At 43.0% G+C, this 19,101-nt stretch overlaps 1 protein-coding gene across 1 annotated transcript in view; it reads right to left on the bottom strand.

The window, feature by feature from the left end:
• Positions 1-726: 726 nt before the first annotated feature.
• The window catches only part of PTEN (phosphatase and tensin homolog), a 53,639-nt gene continuing 35,264 nt past the window's right edge, over positions 727-19,101 (bottom strand). Inside the window, exons 4-9 of the mRNA XM_040436833.1 lie at positions 16,569-16,612; positions 13,239-13,474; positions 12,772-12,913; positions 8,655-8,821; positions 2,626-2,853; positions 727-1,666 (exon numbers count right to left, since the gene is read on the bottom strand). Of these exons, the coding sequence (XP_040292767.1) occupies positions 1,481-1,666; positions 2,626-2,853; positions 8,655-8,821; positions 12,772-12,913; positions 13,239-13,474; positions 16,569-16,612 (1,003 nt within the window). The 3' untranslated portion in view covers positions 727-1,480. The remainder of the gene's footprint in view (positions 1,667-2,625; positions 2,854-8,654; positions 8,822-12,771; positions 12,914-13,238; positions 13,475-16,568; positions 16,613-19,101) is intronic.

A 19,101-nucleotide genomic window follows, 5' to 3' on the forward strand; every position in this document is an offset into this window, starting at 1 on the left:
GACGTAATTGCACAAATATGTATTAAAGCATCGCTTGAAAAAAAAAATTATCTTTTGGTGTGCCATAGATATTCCTCTCTATATTGGATTGACTTTTGTCCTCTATGAGCACCTACCACTAGAGGGTGTGCAGATCTTTTTTTTTTCTAAATATCTGATATTGATGGCATAGCCTAGCGATGTGCCCTTAAAGTCAGAGATGGGCCAACCCCTTTAACTGAACGAGTTTAATGATTGACCCTCAAGCAAATTTATCCACTGCACAGGCATCCTCGTGGCACCCAGATGCCTAATATCCAAGACCACATCACTGCCCTTCATAAACACAAGGGGGTGAAAACCATCAACATAGCAGGCTGAAGTCAGGGATGCCCATCCTGCTGCCCTCCAGCTGTTGCAAAACTACAACTCCCAGCATGCTTGGACAGCCTACAGCCATCAGGGCAAGATGGGAGCTGTAATTTTACAACAGCTAGAGGGCCACAAGTTGAGCATCCCTGCCTTAAATGGTCAATTACACTTCACTACGGACGACTAGTCTATACACCTGGATGAAACTTTGAGGCTCTTTCGACTTCTCTATATGACCCTGTTGGCATTAGAACTGAGCAGGCCCGCTTGTATATATAAAATAAAAAATTTGGATGGTTCAGTCCTGTACCTCTTTAAAGGACTGCTCCCTATAGCTGCCTTTTCTAGCACCATTATGCTTACATTTTTTTAAAAATATTTTTTAAAGCACAAACAATAAGCAGCGACAGTGAAAAATTCCTTATATGTTCAGGATTTACTGCAGCATGCTAAACAAAAGGAGCATGTGATAGTTTGAGATGGTCCATGAATCAAGCTGGAAGTAGATTCAGTTTTCAATATTCACTATCCACCGCATATAATACATACGTACAACAAAATAACCCTCGAACATCTCTTGGCCGAATAAAAACGTCATCTGTTGCCACAATGGCTGTGGAGAGGCAGGAGGTGAACCTTGTATTTCACAAAGCACACAAGTAACTTCAGTTGGTGAGAGGGAAAGAAAATAAAGGGAAGAAAACTACACATACACAGCTCCACTTAAAGAAAGAAAAAAAAGGAGGCGGAAGGGGGGAAAACAAAGAAAAAAAAAGCTGGAATAAAATGGGAAAGTGCCATCTTTATTTATCCTAATTTTAAGATTTAAACGTCCTTTTGACACGAAAAGGATATTTACATAACAATGCTACGTAACCTTTTCTTCAATTTTACTGTTTTTTTTTCCTCTTTTCTTTTTTATTTCACTGGACAGCAGTGCCAAAAACCCGGTGGGGCAAAACAATATTGGTCAAGGAAAGAAAATAAATTGCTCCTATGTTAGGCTGACAATGCCATTTAAAAAGGTCCTTTTCGGTTTATTCAAGTTTGTCTTTTCTGTGGTTTTAATTCCCTCGATAAAAAACAAAAACAAAAAAAAATAAAAAACAGGAAAAATTAAGGAAAATATTCAGACTTTTGTAATCTGTGTAATCTGATCTTCATCAAAAGGTTCATTCTCTGGGTCAGAGTCAGTGGTGTCAGAATATCGGTAATGATCAGGTTCATTGTCACTAACATCCGGTGTCACAGAAGTGGAGCTGCTAGCCTCTGAATTTGAAGATTCTTCTACTGTTTTTGTGAAAAATAGCTTCACCTGAAATAAAATAAAAATAATAAAAAAGTGAACACTGAGAACAGCATTCTAACATCCTAAATAGGTTCTCAGAGATGACCCCTCTCAAAATGTGGCCCCCTAATTGCTCCAGCTTAGCACCAGACATCACTGGGGGAAGTCTCGGCCACCATGCATTTCCCATTCAGTCGCCAAGAGGATGGATCTTATAGAGCACTTTGGTTATTCTGGGGGAGGCCCTGTGCAGGGAAGCCCCCTCTAGGTTTTCCTTAATCAGGCATACAGAGAGGGGTTACCTTGCGACAACTCCTGTAAAAGACATTAGGGAAATTCATGAAGACTTAAATGGCACCTGTCAGCAGATTTGCAGCTATGAAACGGTCTGACCTGTGGCATGTGTGCTTAGCAGGTGAAGGCATCTGTGTTGGTCCCATGTTCCTATATGCCCAGATTGCTGAGAAAAATGATGTTTTAATGCAAAATGAGCCTCTAGAAGCAACAGGGGCGTTGCCGTTACAACTAGAGGCTAAACTCTCCCTCTATACTTTGATCGACAAGACCAGGTAGCGAAAAAGTACAGAGGGCATGGCAGTTCCAGAGAGAGCGCAGCCTCTAGGAATAATGGCAACACCCCCATTGGTCCTAAGGGCTCATTTGCATATATTAAAACATAATTTTTCACAGCAATGCGGACACATATGAACATGGGACCAACAGATGTCTTCAGCTGCCAAGCGCACATGTAACAGGTCAGCCAGTGTCATGGGTACAAAACTGCTGACAGATTCCCTTTAACTACACCAACCAAAGCACAGCTTTGCTGTTGCATTTCTAAAAATGAAAGATGCATTATGATTGGTGCATTATGATATGGGCAAAGTATTTTGTTGGCTTCATCTGGCTAGGGCTGTACTTTGTGAATTTCTCAATTTGAGTAAGAGAAAAAGAAAAACCCAATAAGACAACTTGCACAGACTTACTTTGAAGTTTGGTGAGAAGTATCTGTTGGCCTTGTCTTTGTTAGCTTTATCTAGGTCGTTTTTTGTTAACGTGAGGGTAAGATATTCCTTGTCATTGTCTGAACGTTCCGTACTATATATACCATCAAGTTCTTGTTCGCCAAGTAATGTTCCATTCTCTACTTTCTCTGAATGTTCATCTGGACCGGGTACAAAGAAGGTGTTTACCCAAAAATGAAACATCTTTTCCTAAAAGAAAGAAGAAAACAAAACTATGCAATTACATACAAAAACGAACATGTCTGCAACTGGGCAAACCTGGTGCAATTCTAGAAGAGGGGGAGATTCACATGTGGCATGTTATTCTGCCATGGATCTGTCAAAATGTACATGCTTTGCGGAACAGGGAATCAACTGAAAACAGCTGAGAGACTGCCGCAAAAAGGCCTTCAAATCTGCATCCAAATGTTCCGGTGTAAGAGGCAGCAAAGCCACATCTGAGTCTTCACTTAGGCCCTCGAGACGTCAGCTGCAGTTTCACAGGGTGATGTGTGGCAGGTACTCCAAGTGCGAATGCTAGGAGCCACCCATGTCTGTGGCATATAGAAAAGTCGGGCTCACACTGGTAAAAATATTGCAGTCTGCAGCTTCTTTCTTACCCAAATGGTTTTTTGGGAAACAGATTAAGCATAAGTGTCGTGGCCGAGTCTGTTACCGGGGAGCAATGTGGTGATGGACCCGGCCACACTGTGGAAAGCAGTCCGAGAATTTGCTAACACATGACCTCAATGGGTCTCCTGAATTTACAAAAAATAAAAATCGTTGGAATAAATGGACTTGCTCGACTCGAAACAGGACAAGTTTCCTTGGTGTGAAGTGATTAATATAATTTTGTTTATGTGTTTGCATTTTCAGCAACTTTTAGGGGGTATTTTACATCCTATACACATCTATACTATGATGCCATAGTGAACTAAGCTATGGACCAACAATGTTAAGCACAACCCAGGCATACTACATGAAAAAAGTGAGCATGTCAAACTCCGGAACTACAGGGCCTTGCAAACCAGCAATCACAACGCAAAAGTGAATGAAGGGAGAATGTGGAAAAAGCTGGAAATAGAGAAGTGGAGCAATGTCTCCCAGTCTGGAGGATTCAGTGAGACTATTAAACCATCACAGACTACAGCTTCCAGCAAGGGTAAAACGATGGACAGAGTTTAGATTTTTCGGACTACTTGTAGCTTTACATACAGTAGCTCATGAGGTAAACTTATCTGCTTTAAGCCATACCTAAGTAGATAAGCCCTTTATTTCCAAGCTACCAGCTAAAATTTTCCAAAGACCAAAGTATGATTCAGCTAGAGGACTGCTCAGGAGAAAAAGAGTAAGGCATTCAGAAAGCTCGTCTGACAGATTCAGCATCTTGCTATATAGTTGAATACAAGAAAGCTGCAGAAGTTAAAACGGTTTAAAATATTTAACTATTCATGCAATGGAATAATAAAATTATGATCAAAGCTGTAAGTGTAAACGAGAATTTCCCTTTCTGAAGCCAATGAAAGGGAATTAGTCATTTAGCGGCAGCCGGGGAGTCAGAAGGTTTGTTTTCATTGTGGTAATATGTGGGAGACGGTTAAAAGCGCAGAGCGAGTGCTGCAGGTAAAAGGAGAATGTAGTAGATCAAACTCCAAGCGCTCTCCCATACTCCCCAATATTGGAGACACTTGTTTCTTATATCTCTATATGGATCAAAGCTTTCATCAGGTCTGAGTCCTATAAAATAATATATATATTATATATATATATATATATATATATTATATATATATATATATATATATATATATATATATATATATATATATTAGTATTTTTCACCCTATAGGACACACCGGCCCATAAGACGCACCTAGGTTTTTGGGGAGGAAAATAAAAAAATTTTTTAACCAAAAGGTGTGCGGTCTGTGGATGACTGACACTGTTATGGGGGGGGGGGGGGGGGGGGAGATCTGTGGCTTGCACTGTTACAGGGGTGATCTGTGGGTGGCACTGTTATATATGTGCCATCCACAGACCCCCCCAGCCCATAACTGCCATCCACAGATGTCGCCCATAAAAATGTCATCCACAGATACCACCACCACCACCACCCCCGCATACTAATATAAGATGTCTTATTCAATTAATAGTTATTAAACATGCCCTCCAACTCCTAATAGTACCTTACATCCTAACAGCTTCTGTACAATGCCGGAAGGCAGGTGCGTCCCTCACTGACGTCGCTTGCCTGCGCCGCCAGCTTCATTCATAAAGTAGGCGGCGCAGGCACCTGACATCAGGGAGTTACGCTGCCGCCCGCCCGGCCTGCCTGCATTCTACAGAAGCTGTTAGGATGTAAGGTACTATTAGGAGTTGGGGGGCATGTTTAATAACTATTAATTGAATAAGACATCTTATATTAGTATACCGGAGCGGCGGGGCTATACTACACTGACTGCACCGCCGATATTGCCAGCCCCAAGCTCCACCTCCCAGTCCCTCCCCTAGTCCCCGCTCACGATGTAAAACTGCAAGCATTTGCCCCATAAGACGCAAGGGCATTTATGGGGTGAAAAATACAATAAAATATATATATATATATATTAATGTTTTCTAACTACAGTGTTTCTTTAAATGAGCTTTTATGTGCAGCTGTACCTCAGTGACCAGAGCTATATAATCCAGCACATTATAGGGTAAAGACGGTCGTGTGGGGTTTTAGATCTTAATTTGTGCAAATGACGCTATTTATGTGGCTTGATATGATCTGGAGACTACAGGTCCCCCGCAGAGGAATTTAGTCACGAGTCAGAGGGCACCCTTAACCCCATAGGGACACAGCCTTATTTCACCTTAAGGACCAGGCCATTTTTTGCAAATCTGACCAGTGTCACTTTAAGTGGTGATAACTTTAAAACGCTTTGACTTATCCAGGCCGTTCTGAGATAGTTTTTTCGTCACATATTGTACTTCATGACACTTGAAAAATGAAGTAAAATTTTTTTACCAAAAACTTGGAAAAATTTGCAAATTTCAAAGTTTCAGTTTCTCTACTTCTATAATACATAGTAATACCCCCAAAAATTGTGATGACTTTACATTCCCCATATGTCTACTTCATGTTTGAATTATTTTGGGAATGATATTTTATTTTTTGGGGATGTTACAAGGCTTAGAAGTTTAGAAGCAAATCTTGAAATTTTTCAGAAATCCAATTTTTAGGGACCACTACAGGTCTGAAGTCACTTTGCAAGGCTTACATAATAGAAACCACCCAAAACTGACCCCATTCTATAAACTACACCCCTCAAGGTATTCAAAACTGATTTTACTAACTTTGTTAACCCTTTAGGTGTTGCACAAGAGTTACTGGCAAATGGGGATTAAATTTGAGAATTTCATTTTTTTGCCTAATTTTCCATTTTAACCCATTTTTTCCACTAACAAAGCAAGGGTTAACAACCAAACAAGACTATCTTTATTGCCCTGACTCTGCCGTTTACAGAAACACCCCATATGTGGCCGTAAACTACTGTACGGCCACACAGCGGGGCGTAGAGTGAAAGGTGCGCCGTTTGGTTTTTGGAAGACAGATTTTGCTGGACTGGTTTATGTACACCATGTCCCATTTGAAGCCCCCCCTGATGCACCCCTAGAGTAGAAACTCCATAAAAGTGACCCCATCTAAGAAACTACACCCCTCAAGGTATTCAAAACCGATTTTACAAACTTTGTTAACCCTTTAGGTGTTGCACAAGATTTAATGGAAAATAGAGATACAATTTCAAAATTTCACTTTTTTGGCAGATTTTCCATTTTAATATTTTTTGTGAGGCAATGTAACAAAAAATTGCTTTTTTGGCACCTTTTTTTTGTTATTTACAACATTCATCTGACAGGTTAGATCATGTGGTAATTTTATAGAGCAGGTTGTCACGGACGCAGCGATACCTAATATGTATGCTTTTTTTTTTTTTATATATATATAAGTTTTACACAATGATTTCATTTTGAAAACAAAAAAAATGTTTTAGTGTCTCCATAGTCTAAGAGCCATAGTTTTTTCAGTTTTAGGGTGATTATCTTGGGTAGGGTATGATTTTTGCAGGATGAGATGACGGTTTGATTGTTACAAATTTGGCGTACATGCGGCTTTTTTGATCACTTTTATTACCTTTTTTGGGAAGTAAGGTGGGCAAAATTTCAATTTCATCATAGTTTTTTATTTTTATGGCGTTCACCGTTCGGGTAAAGTAACATGACCGTTTTATAGATCAGGTCGTTACGGACGCGGCGATACCAAACGTGTAGGGAATTTTATGGTTTTCATTTTTAATCAGTGATAAATGTGTTTTTTGATTTTCTTTTTTTTTTACCCAGACCCACTTGGTTCTTGAAGATCCAGTGGGTCTGATGTCTGTATAGTACAGTACACTATATAGTGTTTTGTACTGTATTTTACTTACACTTTGTCTGAACAGATCTATGCCTTTAACACAGATCTGTTCAGCACCATGGACAGCAGGATGCCTGAGAAGGCGTCCTGTTGCCATGGGAACCTTCCCCGTCTGCTCAGTTGTGGGCAGAAACTGCAAAAAGCGCATCAAACCGCAGGTCTGAATTGACCTGCGGTTTGTTGCGATCACCGACATGGGGGGGAAGGGGGTGTCACTCGCATTTAGCCTAGGTGCCTGCTCAATGATTTGAGCAGGCACCTTGTTCCGATCACCGGCAGTGATCGGAACACCACATGACGTACCGGTACGTCATGTGTCCTTAAGTACCAGGACATCATGACGTACCGGTACGTCATGTGTCCTTAAGAGGTTAAACTAGGGCATGGATCCATTTCGCAGCATGTGCCTGTAAGCAGGTGGTATGTCAATATTTAATCCAGGATCGGGCTGTGGAGGACCAAATATAACTGATAAGCAAATGTAATTTACACCATCAATTAGGGCTACAGGTGGCTTGATTCACATTATATGACCAAACAAAAAGAGAACTCACATGCTAAATGTGTAGACCAGTGGTCTGCAACCTGTGGCTTTCCAGCTGTTGGGAACTGTCACAGGCAGTCAGGGAACGCTGGGAGTTGTAGTTTCTCAACAGCCAGAGGATGCAGACCGCTGCTAGAGACTTACAAAATGGTAAATCAAGTGAAACGTGACTCATTTCTCAGACCAACCACACACCAAATGCTGAATACTACAAAATCAATGATGCAAGTCACATATGGACCACAAACACTTGACAGCTTTGATTTGGGGGCAAGCAGACGTTTTTAGAACAACACTTCAAAGGGGTAGTCCTAGGTTAGATCAGTATCAGTCAGTGGGGAGTCAGACATCCGCACCCCTGCCGTTCAGCTGTGTAGTAAACGGAGCCGGTTACTGCAGCACTGCTCCAACTGAAGTGAATGGGAGCGGCACTGCAGTTATCAGCTCCATCCACAACACAGTGGATAGAGCTGTGGATTTCTGGGGCTGGAGCTACAACTATAAACAGCTGATCAGCCAGAGCGAGGGGTTTCGGACCCCCACTGACTGATACTGATGGTCTATCCTGAGAAAAAGCCACCAATACCAAGATTTTGGCCAAAGGGTTTTGCCCCGGTCTCAATGTTTACCAGTATGGCCGCTACACACAGTAGCTTCCTGCCATTCTCATAGGCCCAGTTCCAGGAAGTTTCTGAACACATGGCCAGAGAAGGCAAAAAAAGTAATTCCATAGGAGCAAGCAGCCTGGGAGACCCGGCTTCAAATACAGTCCCCATTTACATGGCCTTGGACTAAAAATGTGTACTAAAGAGCAACAAAGAAATGGGGTAAGAAATGGGGTTGGAGACAGAAATCTCATTACACAGGGCAGAAGTGTACGGTCAGGAAGCCTTATTGAGCTATAGAAATTTCTCCAACACGTCAGAAGGGGGTGGAGATGGGGCATATGAAAATAAATGGTAGAAGTAATCTTACACTGGAGAGAAGCTGAAAAGACAATTCACAAACCTTTTTCATCATCTTGTTCTGTTTGTGGAAAAACTCAACCTTTATGTCCCCACAAACAGGAAGAGGCTGTGGGAAATCAAAATACATGTACTTCTCCTCGCGCCTTGTGGGTCCTGTGGAGGATGTAAAGATCTTAACCTTCAGCTGATAGATGACAAACTGGGGATCTAAAAGCAAAAAAAAAAGTCAAAAACATAAATGTAAGTAACAATCATGTCTTGTCAATGCCATACTAAGCCACAAACATCTCTCTAGACAGTGTCCATATTGCTTCCTTTGCTGGCTGGATTCTTTTTTCCATCACAATATACACTGTTCGTTTCCATGGTTATGACCACCCTGCAATCCAGCAGCTGTGGCCGTGCTTGCAGATTATAGGAAAAATCACCAGCCTATGGTGAGGAGGAGCACAGCATCGAGGGGATACTTCAAGATACTGATTTAAAGCAAGCATTGTTTTACATCAGTATGGTTCCTCTTCTAAGGCTACTTTCACACTTGCGGCAGAGTGATCCGGCAAGCAGTTCCGTATGCCAACTGATAGTATTTGCAAGACTGATCAGGATCCTGATGAATCTGAAAAATGCATTGAAATGCCGGGTCCGTCTTTCCGGTGTCACCCGGAAAAACGGATCCGGCATTTTTTTTTTTTCCACCTTTTTTTTTCTCGGTCTGCGCATGCGCAGTCCTGATCCGGCATTCCAGTATTTTGAATGTCGGACCCGGCTCTAATACATTCCAATGGGAAAAAAAATGCCGGCTCCAGCATTCAGGCAAGTCTTCAGTTTTTTGGGCCGGAGATAAAACCGTAGCATGCTGCGGTTTTATCTTTTGCCTGATCAGTCAAAACGACTAAACTGAAGACATCCTGATGCATCCTGAACCAATTGCTCTCCATTCAGAACGCATTAGGATAAAACTGATCAGTTCTTTTCCGGTATAGAGCCCCTAGGACGGAACTCTATGCCGGAAAAGAAAAACGCAAGTGTGAAAGTATCCTTATAGGATGAATCAATGCGTATACATTTTATAATATGGAGATAACTGTTTAAAGAGAATGTGTCACAGAAAATGTTTTCTACTAGTTAAAACTAGATTAGTGAGGCACAACCTTTTTTCTAATCTGTTTTTCATTCTATTTCCTGAACATGATTATGGAGGTGGTGATCTTGCCTGAGCTGTTCTTAGCAGCATTTAGAGACGGGCCATAGACACAGTGGTCAGAAAGGGACCCTATTGACTTCTATGGGAGAGTTCTCTGGTTCTGGGCATGCTCTGTGACCTGTGCAGAGGTTATTTTATAAGCACAGGATAAAGCTTTGACGCTCCCCGATTGGGAATAGAGGATACAGAGGTGATATTGGTTATTCGAATCCTGCAGTAAAGTGATCTGTGTAGACCAATAAGTGGCGCCTATTAGGCTTAGTGGCCAGTGCGAAAACTGCAGGATTTAAAAATGTTTTGTTGTTGTTGAAATCTAGATGTTGACATTGAAAAATTAAAAATAACCACCAAAATGTTAAAATAAGTTCCACATAAAAATGTGATTTAAACAATAGGTCATTTTCTGGCGATGCATGCCCTTTAGTACTACCATGTTCAGAACTGCAACCTTAACTCCGTGCAGCCTCAAAAGGAACAAGTTGCTGGTGGGTCCCACAAAGTGTTGACTAACCTAAAGCAACCCAAGTGGAAATAGCATGGAAGTGCCACCGAACAGCTGGGTCAGGCTAGTCCACACCTTCAGTAAAGCTATCCGGCAGAGGAACAGCTGGCTGGAGTTCACTGTATCCGGCCTACCTGGATATATTGCATGGGTTCCGGTGGGGATTCGACCCGTTTCCAGCATGTGAGCCAAATTTTGGCTGTACAGCCAGCACTCATGACTGAATTTGGGCAGATCCCATTATAGTCCAGATACTGTTAAATCTGACGAAACAGCCTTTTGGATAACTTTACCATAGGTGTGGAACTATCCTAATGGAGACCTATTTTTGATTAACCCAACACTCCAACTATCAGAACTTCATATAAAAAAAAAGTAATAATATAACTTTCCTCTCTAAACAGCTTATGATTCACCCAGGGCTTCCTTAATTATCAGAAGTTAACGTAGGAACTCCACTTAATCAGCACATAAATAATCAGAAACATTCAGGGCTGGGGGAAGTCACACCATTCAGGTGCACAAAACCAAAATGCCTCAGATATTCAGAACAGGAAGGGTGGAGGCAGAAAACCCACAGCACAGTAAAACCCAGAAAAAAAAAAAAAAAAAAAAAAAAAAAAAAAAGTGTGCAAAATTGGGACAATATTACAGAACTGGTCTGTAAGCCTTCAACCAACAAGAAATAAAGGGGTTCTTCTACAACAATCTCTAATGAACAAAGCCTTTCACACATTTCACTACTCTGCAACACCACAAGGGCCTATGCTGCGGCCCACAATGCACAGGCACTGACCGGGGGGCTGTCATATGCGGACACAGGACCCATTCACTTGAGCGTCCGAGGCACGGACAGTAAACCCACGTAAGCACTCCATATTGCCTCTGTTCCACACCTACCAGATTGCGGACCCATTCAAGTGAATGGGTCCGCATTCATGATACAGTGTGCACACTGCTGTTTGTGGGCCACAGTACGGAAACGGCCGGGCAATGGCTGTGTGCATGAACCCTAAGAGACAGGTAGGTGACCGCTGGACACCTACTTATGGCATTATGTATACTCTTGGAAATAAAACAGATTTGCAATTAGCTTCATTTAACAATCTTCCATCCCATAAATGTAAAACTCCTTTTTCGGACTCCTGCACACGAATATGCGCGCCCCATGGCCGTGCTGCGGCCTGCAAATTGCTGGCCGCAATGCACGAACACTGACCATGGGGGAGCCGCAGCGGATCGCGGACGCATTTACTTTAATGGGTCCGCGATCTGCCCGTCCGCAAAAAGATAGGACATGTTTTATCTTTTTGCAGAATGGAAGTACGGGACGAAACACGAAAGCACTCCGTGGTGCTTCTGTAGGGTTCCGTTCCCTGCTTTCGCCCCGCACCATTGCGCATCTCCGGATTTGCACACGGAACGTTGCCTGTGTATTGCGGATCTGCAATATGGCAACGGGAAGCACGCGTTCGTGTGCAGGAGGCCTTACTCATTATCTGGAAGACTCTCTTTACTTTCTGTTGGAGGGCAGCAACTCCAGCACCTGCATCTCGTTAAGCCCTCCCTTGCATAGAAAACAGTCCCTCAGATACATATGGTATGTAATGCAAGCCCCGACCTCCAAATTTCCGTCTCCAGTATCTAGAGAGATATAAGCTATATATTTCTATGAATGTAGAAGTAAGGATGAATCAATGAAATGTGTCCCGGCAGCTCAGGGGAGGACTGGGAACTTAAGTGGCAAATGGGGGCCAGCAGTACCTTAGTGAATAACAAAATAGCACCCCAGCAGAACCAAATAGAGTGCAGCATAAAATACAGTTGTGACACATGTGGCAGTATCACTGTCCTGAGGCGGGGTATAAGTACCTGATGCTCCTAGCATTAAATAATGCTGAGAGCATCAGATAGTAAGTACACAGCCGGCAGCTGTGAGGAGGGCCCGGGGAGCCCCTGGGGCAGGCACATTATAAGATCACTACGATAACACACAGTGGGGAAGAGTGGGGAAACTACTGAGCATATCTGTCCATTACTGAATGCATCAAGTGGTGGAAAAAAAAAGAATAAACCCTACTAAAGAGGAAAACGTAAAAGATTTTTTTTCAAAAGTGACAATATTTATATTGCATGTACATTACGATACTCCCCTTGAAATGCATAGTACAATTTTTCACAGGAAAACCTGTAACTTCTGCATCCTGTATGCATATACTAACCCTGCGCCCTCACTATACAAGCTGTGAACTATTGAATTTTCTTGCAGCGTTTGCTGGCAAACGTCAAATTTGCTTCCACTCAATAACACGATGGGCGACCAAACAAGCATCAAGTCCCTGTGAGGAACCTCTGCCACAACACTGTGCCCAGAAATATCATGAGAAGCTCCACCACTACCAGAAAAAGGGCATTGTGCAATGCAAGCAATGAGACAACGGTCATACTTACTGCAAGTGCCTCCACTGAACATAGGAATCGTTTCAAACATCATCTTGTGAAACAGCAGGGCCACTGGTCGATAATCCAAATTTTTTTTTAACAAGTAGCTGTAGTAATAGACATAGCGCCTTTGGCTGGGAATTGTCACACCCTAAATATAGAGAAGGACGATTTTAACACATTTGAGCAGAGCATTCACAGTCAGTAAAGGTATAGACAATGCGCACAGCAGGCTTTTTGTTCTTTTGTGCTTGGTTGGTTTGTTTTACACGTGAAATCACAGCTTAATATTCTTACCTCAGATATGTTATACTGCAGGCAATTTGTCAAAAAGGGGCCACATGAACCCCCCCCCCAAACTTTTTCAGTCTAATGTTGGCATCTAACAGATGTTCTTTTATAAAGATTGAGTCTCCATGACAGATCTCATAGATCCACGTGAATTTAGGCGGCTGGACCAGCACAATTCCACTCACCTTTTTGTCCCGGGTCCGTACTTCTCCGTAAAAATCTAATGCTTCTTGTGCCTTGATAAACTTGCCTCGATGTAGCAAATAAGCACAGATCATAACTCCTGTACGTCCTTTGCCAGCTTTACAGTGGATTGCTGCTACATTGTCATTTTCACTTAGCCATTGGTCAAGATCTTCACAAAATGGTTTGATTAGTTCTAACTGTGGTGGATTGTGGTCTTCGAAAGGATACTGTGCAACTGCAATTAAAAAAAAAAAAAAGAACAAAAGGCATGCAGGTAAACCAATTACATGTAGAAATATCTTCACTATATATGTTAAATCTGATAAAATGGTACATGTGAAGAGCTGTCACGGGTGAAGACTAACATTGGCCCCACACGGATTTCCAGAAAGGGATCTGCAGAACATTCAAACCATTACAGCACTGCTCAGATTTTTGAAACTGGAAACATGACTAAAAGGGCGCTAATTTTCAAAGGCATAAATTAAAAGACAAACCATGCAATGTATCTCATCAGTCTCCCTGAGAGATCAGGTTTCATATGTTCCATATAGAAGTCAGATAGAAGGAGGAAGCAGCTGCAGTGAGAGGGGAACGAGACGCAGCTGATTCCACTGTCTCACCCCAATACTGGATTCACAGCTACACTCCTCACTATAATGTTCTCCATCCTGCGATGAAGATGTGCTACAAAGGAGGGGAGGACGATATACACAGAGGTAGGGATCGACCGATATTGATTTTTTAGGGCCGATACCGATAATTTGTGAACTTTCAGGCCGATAGCCGATAATTTATACCGATATTCTGGGAATTTTCATTTTTGAGAAAAAAAAAAATTTCCTACACAAATCTGCTGAAAATTAATATGTTTATTGTTAATGTGTATTTTTTTTGTTTATTGTTAATGTGTATTTATTTTTTTAATCTTTTTCATTTATACTTAATATTTTTGTGTTTTTTTTTTTTTTTACTAACTTTTAGCCCCCTTAGGGACTAGAACCCTTGTCCTATTCCCCCTGATAGATCTCTATCAGGGTGAATAGGATCTCACACTGTCCCTGCTGCTCTGTGCTTTGTGCACACAGCAGCATGGAGCTTACCATGGCAGCCAGGGCTTCAATAGCGTCCTGGCTGCCATGGTAACCGATCGGAGCCCCAGGATTACACTGCTGGGGCTCCGATCGGAGGAGCAGGGAGAGGGGATCCTGTTGCCACTGCCACCAATGATTAATACTGGGGGGGGGGGGCGCACTGCGCCACCAATGTTTTTAATACTGGGGTGGGGGTGGGGGGCGCACTGCGCCACCAATGATTAATACTGGGGGGCTTGGGGGCGCACTGCGCCACCAATGAAGATAAGTCTCTCAATCATTCATATACAGGAGGCGGGAGCTGGCTGCAGAATCACATAGCCGGCTCCCGACCTCTATGAGCGGTACCTGCGATCCGCGGCACCTGAGGAATTAACTACCGCGGATCGCAGCTACAGCTCATAGAGGTCGGGAGCCGGCTATGTGATTCTGCAGCCAGCTCCCGCCTCCTGTATATGAATGATTGAGAGACTTATCTTCAATAGTGGAGCGGTGGCCACAACCCCTCCCCTCCTCTTATGTTCTCTCCTCTCATTGGCAGCAGCGGCAGCACAGGGGGAGGAGACACTGCTTCCTTCTCCCTTGTGCTGCGGAGGGAACACAGAGCGCTGAGAGCAGCGCGTTCTGTGTTCCCAATGCGTTATCGGTATATCGGCAAAATAGATGCCGATAACGTTCAAAATCCTCAATATCGGCCGATAATATCGGCCAAACCGATAATCGGTCGATCCCTACACAGAGGTAGACTTACTAATCCCATGGATGGCATAAGCTTAGACAGGCTAACTAGTCATGCACCAAATGTATTACACAAGCTGAGGCTTTAAAATTTGGTGTATGGTTAAATCATTTTGTCTCACTTGATACCAACTAATCAGTTGGCTCAATTTGAAACAGAATTTTACACAAGAATTGCATAGCAAAATGTTGCATCTTAGGCCAAACCCCTTTTTCACTAAGCTATGCCCCTGGACGAGCTAGGTGCAATGGATTTTCTAAAACTAGATGCCTCAAAATTTGGTGCAATTTACGACAATATCTGGGCACACTCACATTAGTAAATGTGGTCATTGTGTGTGACTCCTGCCCAAAGAGATTAGACAGAACTCCAAAATATCTTCCATTAGCTTTGGCAGAAAAAGCACTTACAGGTTTTTTGGTTTTCCCCGTATTTCTGGCCTATGCTCAGGGCAGGTCATGAATATCAGATCAGTGGAGTCCGACAACCCTGCAAGTCAGCTGTATGAAGAGAAAGCATCGCTCGTGCAGCGCCGATTACCAGCCCAGAGTCTACATCTCAGCAGTAAGCAGGTGTAATTACAGAGCACTGCGTTCTCTTCATAAAGCTGATTGGCATGGTGCTGATCCTAAAGGTTAGGTAATCAATATCAGAACAGCAGAGTCCGACACCTGAATGGGAAGTAGCAGGTGCAGTTACACTCCGTCCCATCCAAGTGAATGGGAAAGCGGAGTTGTAATTACACTGCTACAATGTCAACTGGCAGCAGGTAAACAGTTAAAAGAAGGCACAGGAGCTGCGTTCTCTTCATACAGCTGATCGGCAGGGATGCCAAAAGTTGGACCACGGACCGTCTGATATTGATGACTTTGGCCTCATGCACAAGAAACGTTGTTTGGGTCGGCTTCAGAGCTGCATATTTTAGCGGCTGGGATGCGGACCTACGGTATTCACTTCAATGGGGCCAAGAAAGATGAGGACAGCACGCCGTGTGCTGTCCATATCCGTACCTCGATTCTGCTGTCATGTGAAATTTAAAAAAAATAAAAATATAGAACATGTCCTATTCTCGTAGAACTTCCGTTCTGCAAACAACCAGTATACGTGTTTTGCGGTACGGTTGTGTGCATGAGGCCTTATCCTGAGGATAGATCATCAATATGGGGATAGCAGAAAACCCCCTTGAACATCTCTAGAGCATGTTTATTGATATTCAGTCTGTAAAGCCAGACCTTGTAGTACGGCTCTGTTCTCACTCCGCTTTTCGCTACATTACTTTGTTACCTTCTTTTTAAAGGGAAACATTAGTGAAAAATGGTTACATTAATGAAAACTTTAGTCAATCAGATTTCTCTGAAGGCAAACGGCATCAATGTGCAATGAGCCATTGCATCAAATTTCTGGTTGAGAACGCAGAAAAGGAAAAGCTGTTCAATCAATGAAGAGTGTGACTAATGTATAAACCCCACAAACCATTTTGTCACAAGGTCACTTACCTCTGCAGCTAAATTTGTTTGTATCATAATGTCTTTCAGCACATCTACAAGTGAAGCAGACACAGGTTAGAGCCAAGGACATTTACATTTTAAGATGTCAGATCCCCATACAGTGGACATGCCCGTCTCTACCAATACCAGCAAACAATCATCAAAATCCAATAAGGCTCCATTTCAGCAAGATTTCTCAATCTGTAACTCAAACTAAATCTACTTCATAACAAAAGAAGAAGGTCTAATTATTTCCAATTCCTATTTGAAGCCTGCTCATGTCGAGCACATTATTCTGCATTATTTAAAGAGATATGCAATTAAGACCTCAGGCATTGATCTTGGACAGCTCTCAGAGTGCAAAAGCCTTGTGATGTCATTATTGGCAAGGCTCCTTAAGAGGACAATACACTCCAGACTGACGGCTTTGGGAAATGGACTGTGGACGACATGTCTGCCCATTGTTAGATAATGTCTTAAAGTGGAGTTCAGACACCTCAAGACGAAGCCTAGTTAAAGGGGAAATTCTCATTCATGACAAAAAGCATAACCAATTCTAATCATCGCTAAACCTAGCACAAAGCTAAAACACTTCTGCATCCAGGGGATGTACCTGAAAATGACATTTAAAAATTGGGATATATTATAAAATCTATATCTGACACAGACAGCGGCTCATTGCTCACTTGACAGCTTTGCTGTATAGACTGGGACAAAATGAGCAGTCATCTCATTATCTTTAGACACCAGTCAAGTTAATTACAACTCTACTGTACTGCTGGAGACCAAAATAGTAAAGGCTCCTTCACTTTCAATAGATGTCAGCCAAAAGTTCATTCAGCTGACAGCTATCCCTCCCAACGTGTACTCAGCTGTGTGTGCATTTGTTCCTAATGGGGAGAACAGGGGAAGCCATTGCCAGATACCTTAGCTTCCCTAAGAAAAAAAAAGGTGTGGCCGTTGAAAGAGGACTTTTCACCAGTTTTTACTTTATAAAAGCAATACTTCACACTGTAGCCCATGTTCCCTAGATGTCATATCGCAAATTTTCTTCATTATATGCTCCTCCATTGCGCCGCTGTGCCCCTCGTTCTGTTTATAGCATTGGAACAGGGAGGAGGAGACATCAGCTTTTCTCAGTGGGCGTCTTTTGCCAGAGTTATTAAATAAAATGTATCTGTATAGAGCCACCTGCAGTTAGTTTTTTCCCCCTCATTTCTTTGTTCGGCTCATTGAGAGGGCCGCACATGCTCTGTTTCATCCTTCAACTGAGCTGTCATAGGGAGAGAGCTGCAGCAGAATGGCCACGCCCCCTGAGCGGTCAGCTTGAAATAAATCTAGCAGAGCAATTGGAGCAATGAATGGGGAGATCTCTGGATCCATGTGAGGTACAGGGCTGGTTCTAGCTTTGTCAGAGATTGTCATGTACTATATGATGTTCAATTTTCATTTTTTACATTAAATCACGGGATAACGTCTTTAACATGCCTGAACCAGCATCAATTCTCTACTACTGACAAAGTGGTTTCCTGGTACTTCGATATTAAAGGGGGTTATCAAAGATTATTAAATGCTCCATATGCCCGGGCCCTTTACAATGAATATACTTAGGGTACTTTCACATTAGTGGCAGGGGACTCCAGCAGGTGAACAGTTTGTCTGATCCGTCCTGCTGCTAGTTCACGCGTGCCCCCGGAATGCCGCTCCGTCCCCATCGACTATGACACTGGCTGCTCCCCGACGCCGGATGTTTTCATCTGCACAAGGGGAGCAGCAGTGCGGGGACCAGGAGCGGCGCAGAGAGCGGGGAGTCAGGTAAGTATATTTATTGTGAGGGGCATTTAATAGTCTTGGATAACCCCTTTAATGGCTTATCAGGATAGGTCATCAATATCATACCCCGACTATCAGCTGCTTAAGACAGGCATTCGTGACGGAAGTAATACAGTGGATAGAAGGCTCCATCCGCTGTGTAGTTTATGGTGTGCTGCAGCTCAATTCCTATTCATTTAGGCTACTTTCACACTTGCGTTCAGAGCGGATCCGTCTGCTGTCTGCACAGACGGATCTGCTCCTATAATGCAGACGTTTGGATCCGTTCAGAACGGATCCGTCTTCATTATAGTTTAGAAAAAATTCTAAGTGTGAAAGTAGTTCAGACGGATCCGTCCAGACATTACATTGAAAGTCAATGGGGGACGGATCCGTTTGAAAATTGAGCCATATTGTGTCAACTTCAAACGGATCCGTCCCCATTGACTTACATTGTAAGTCTGGACGGATCCGTTTGCTTCCGGACGGCCAGGCGGACACCCGAACGCTGCAAGCAGCGTTCAGGAGTCCGCTTGCTGAGCGGAGCGGAGGCTGAACGCTGCCAGACTGATGCATTCTGAGCGGATCCGCATCCACTCAGAATGCATTAGGGCTGGACGGATCCGTTCGGGGCCGCTTGTGAGAGCCTTCAAACGGAACTCACAAGCGGAGCCCCGAACGCTAGTGTGAAAGTAGCCTTAAATGGAAGCTGAGCTGCAGTAATCGATAC

The sequence above is a fragment of the Bufo bufo genome, chromosome 6, assembly GCF_905171765.1.
Source record: "Bufo bufo chromosome 6, aBufBuf1.1, whole genome shotgun sequence".
Lineage (NCBI taxonomy): Eukaryota > Metazoa > Chordata > Amphibia > Anura > Bufonidae > Bufo > Bufo bufo.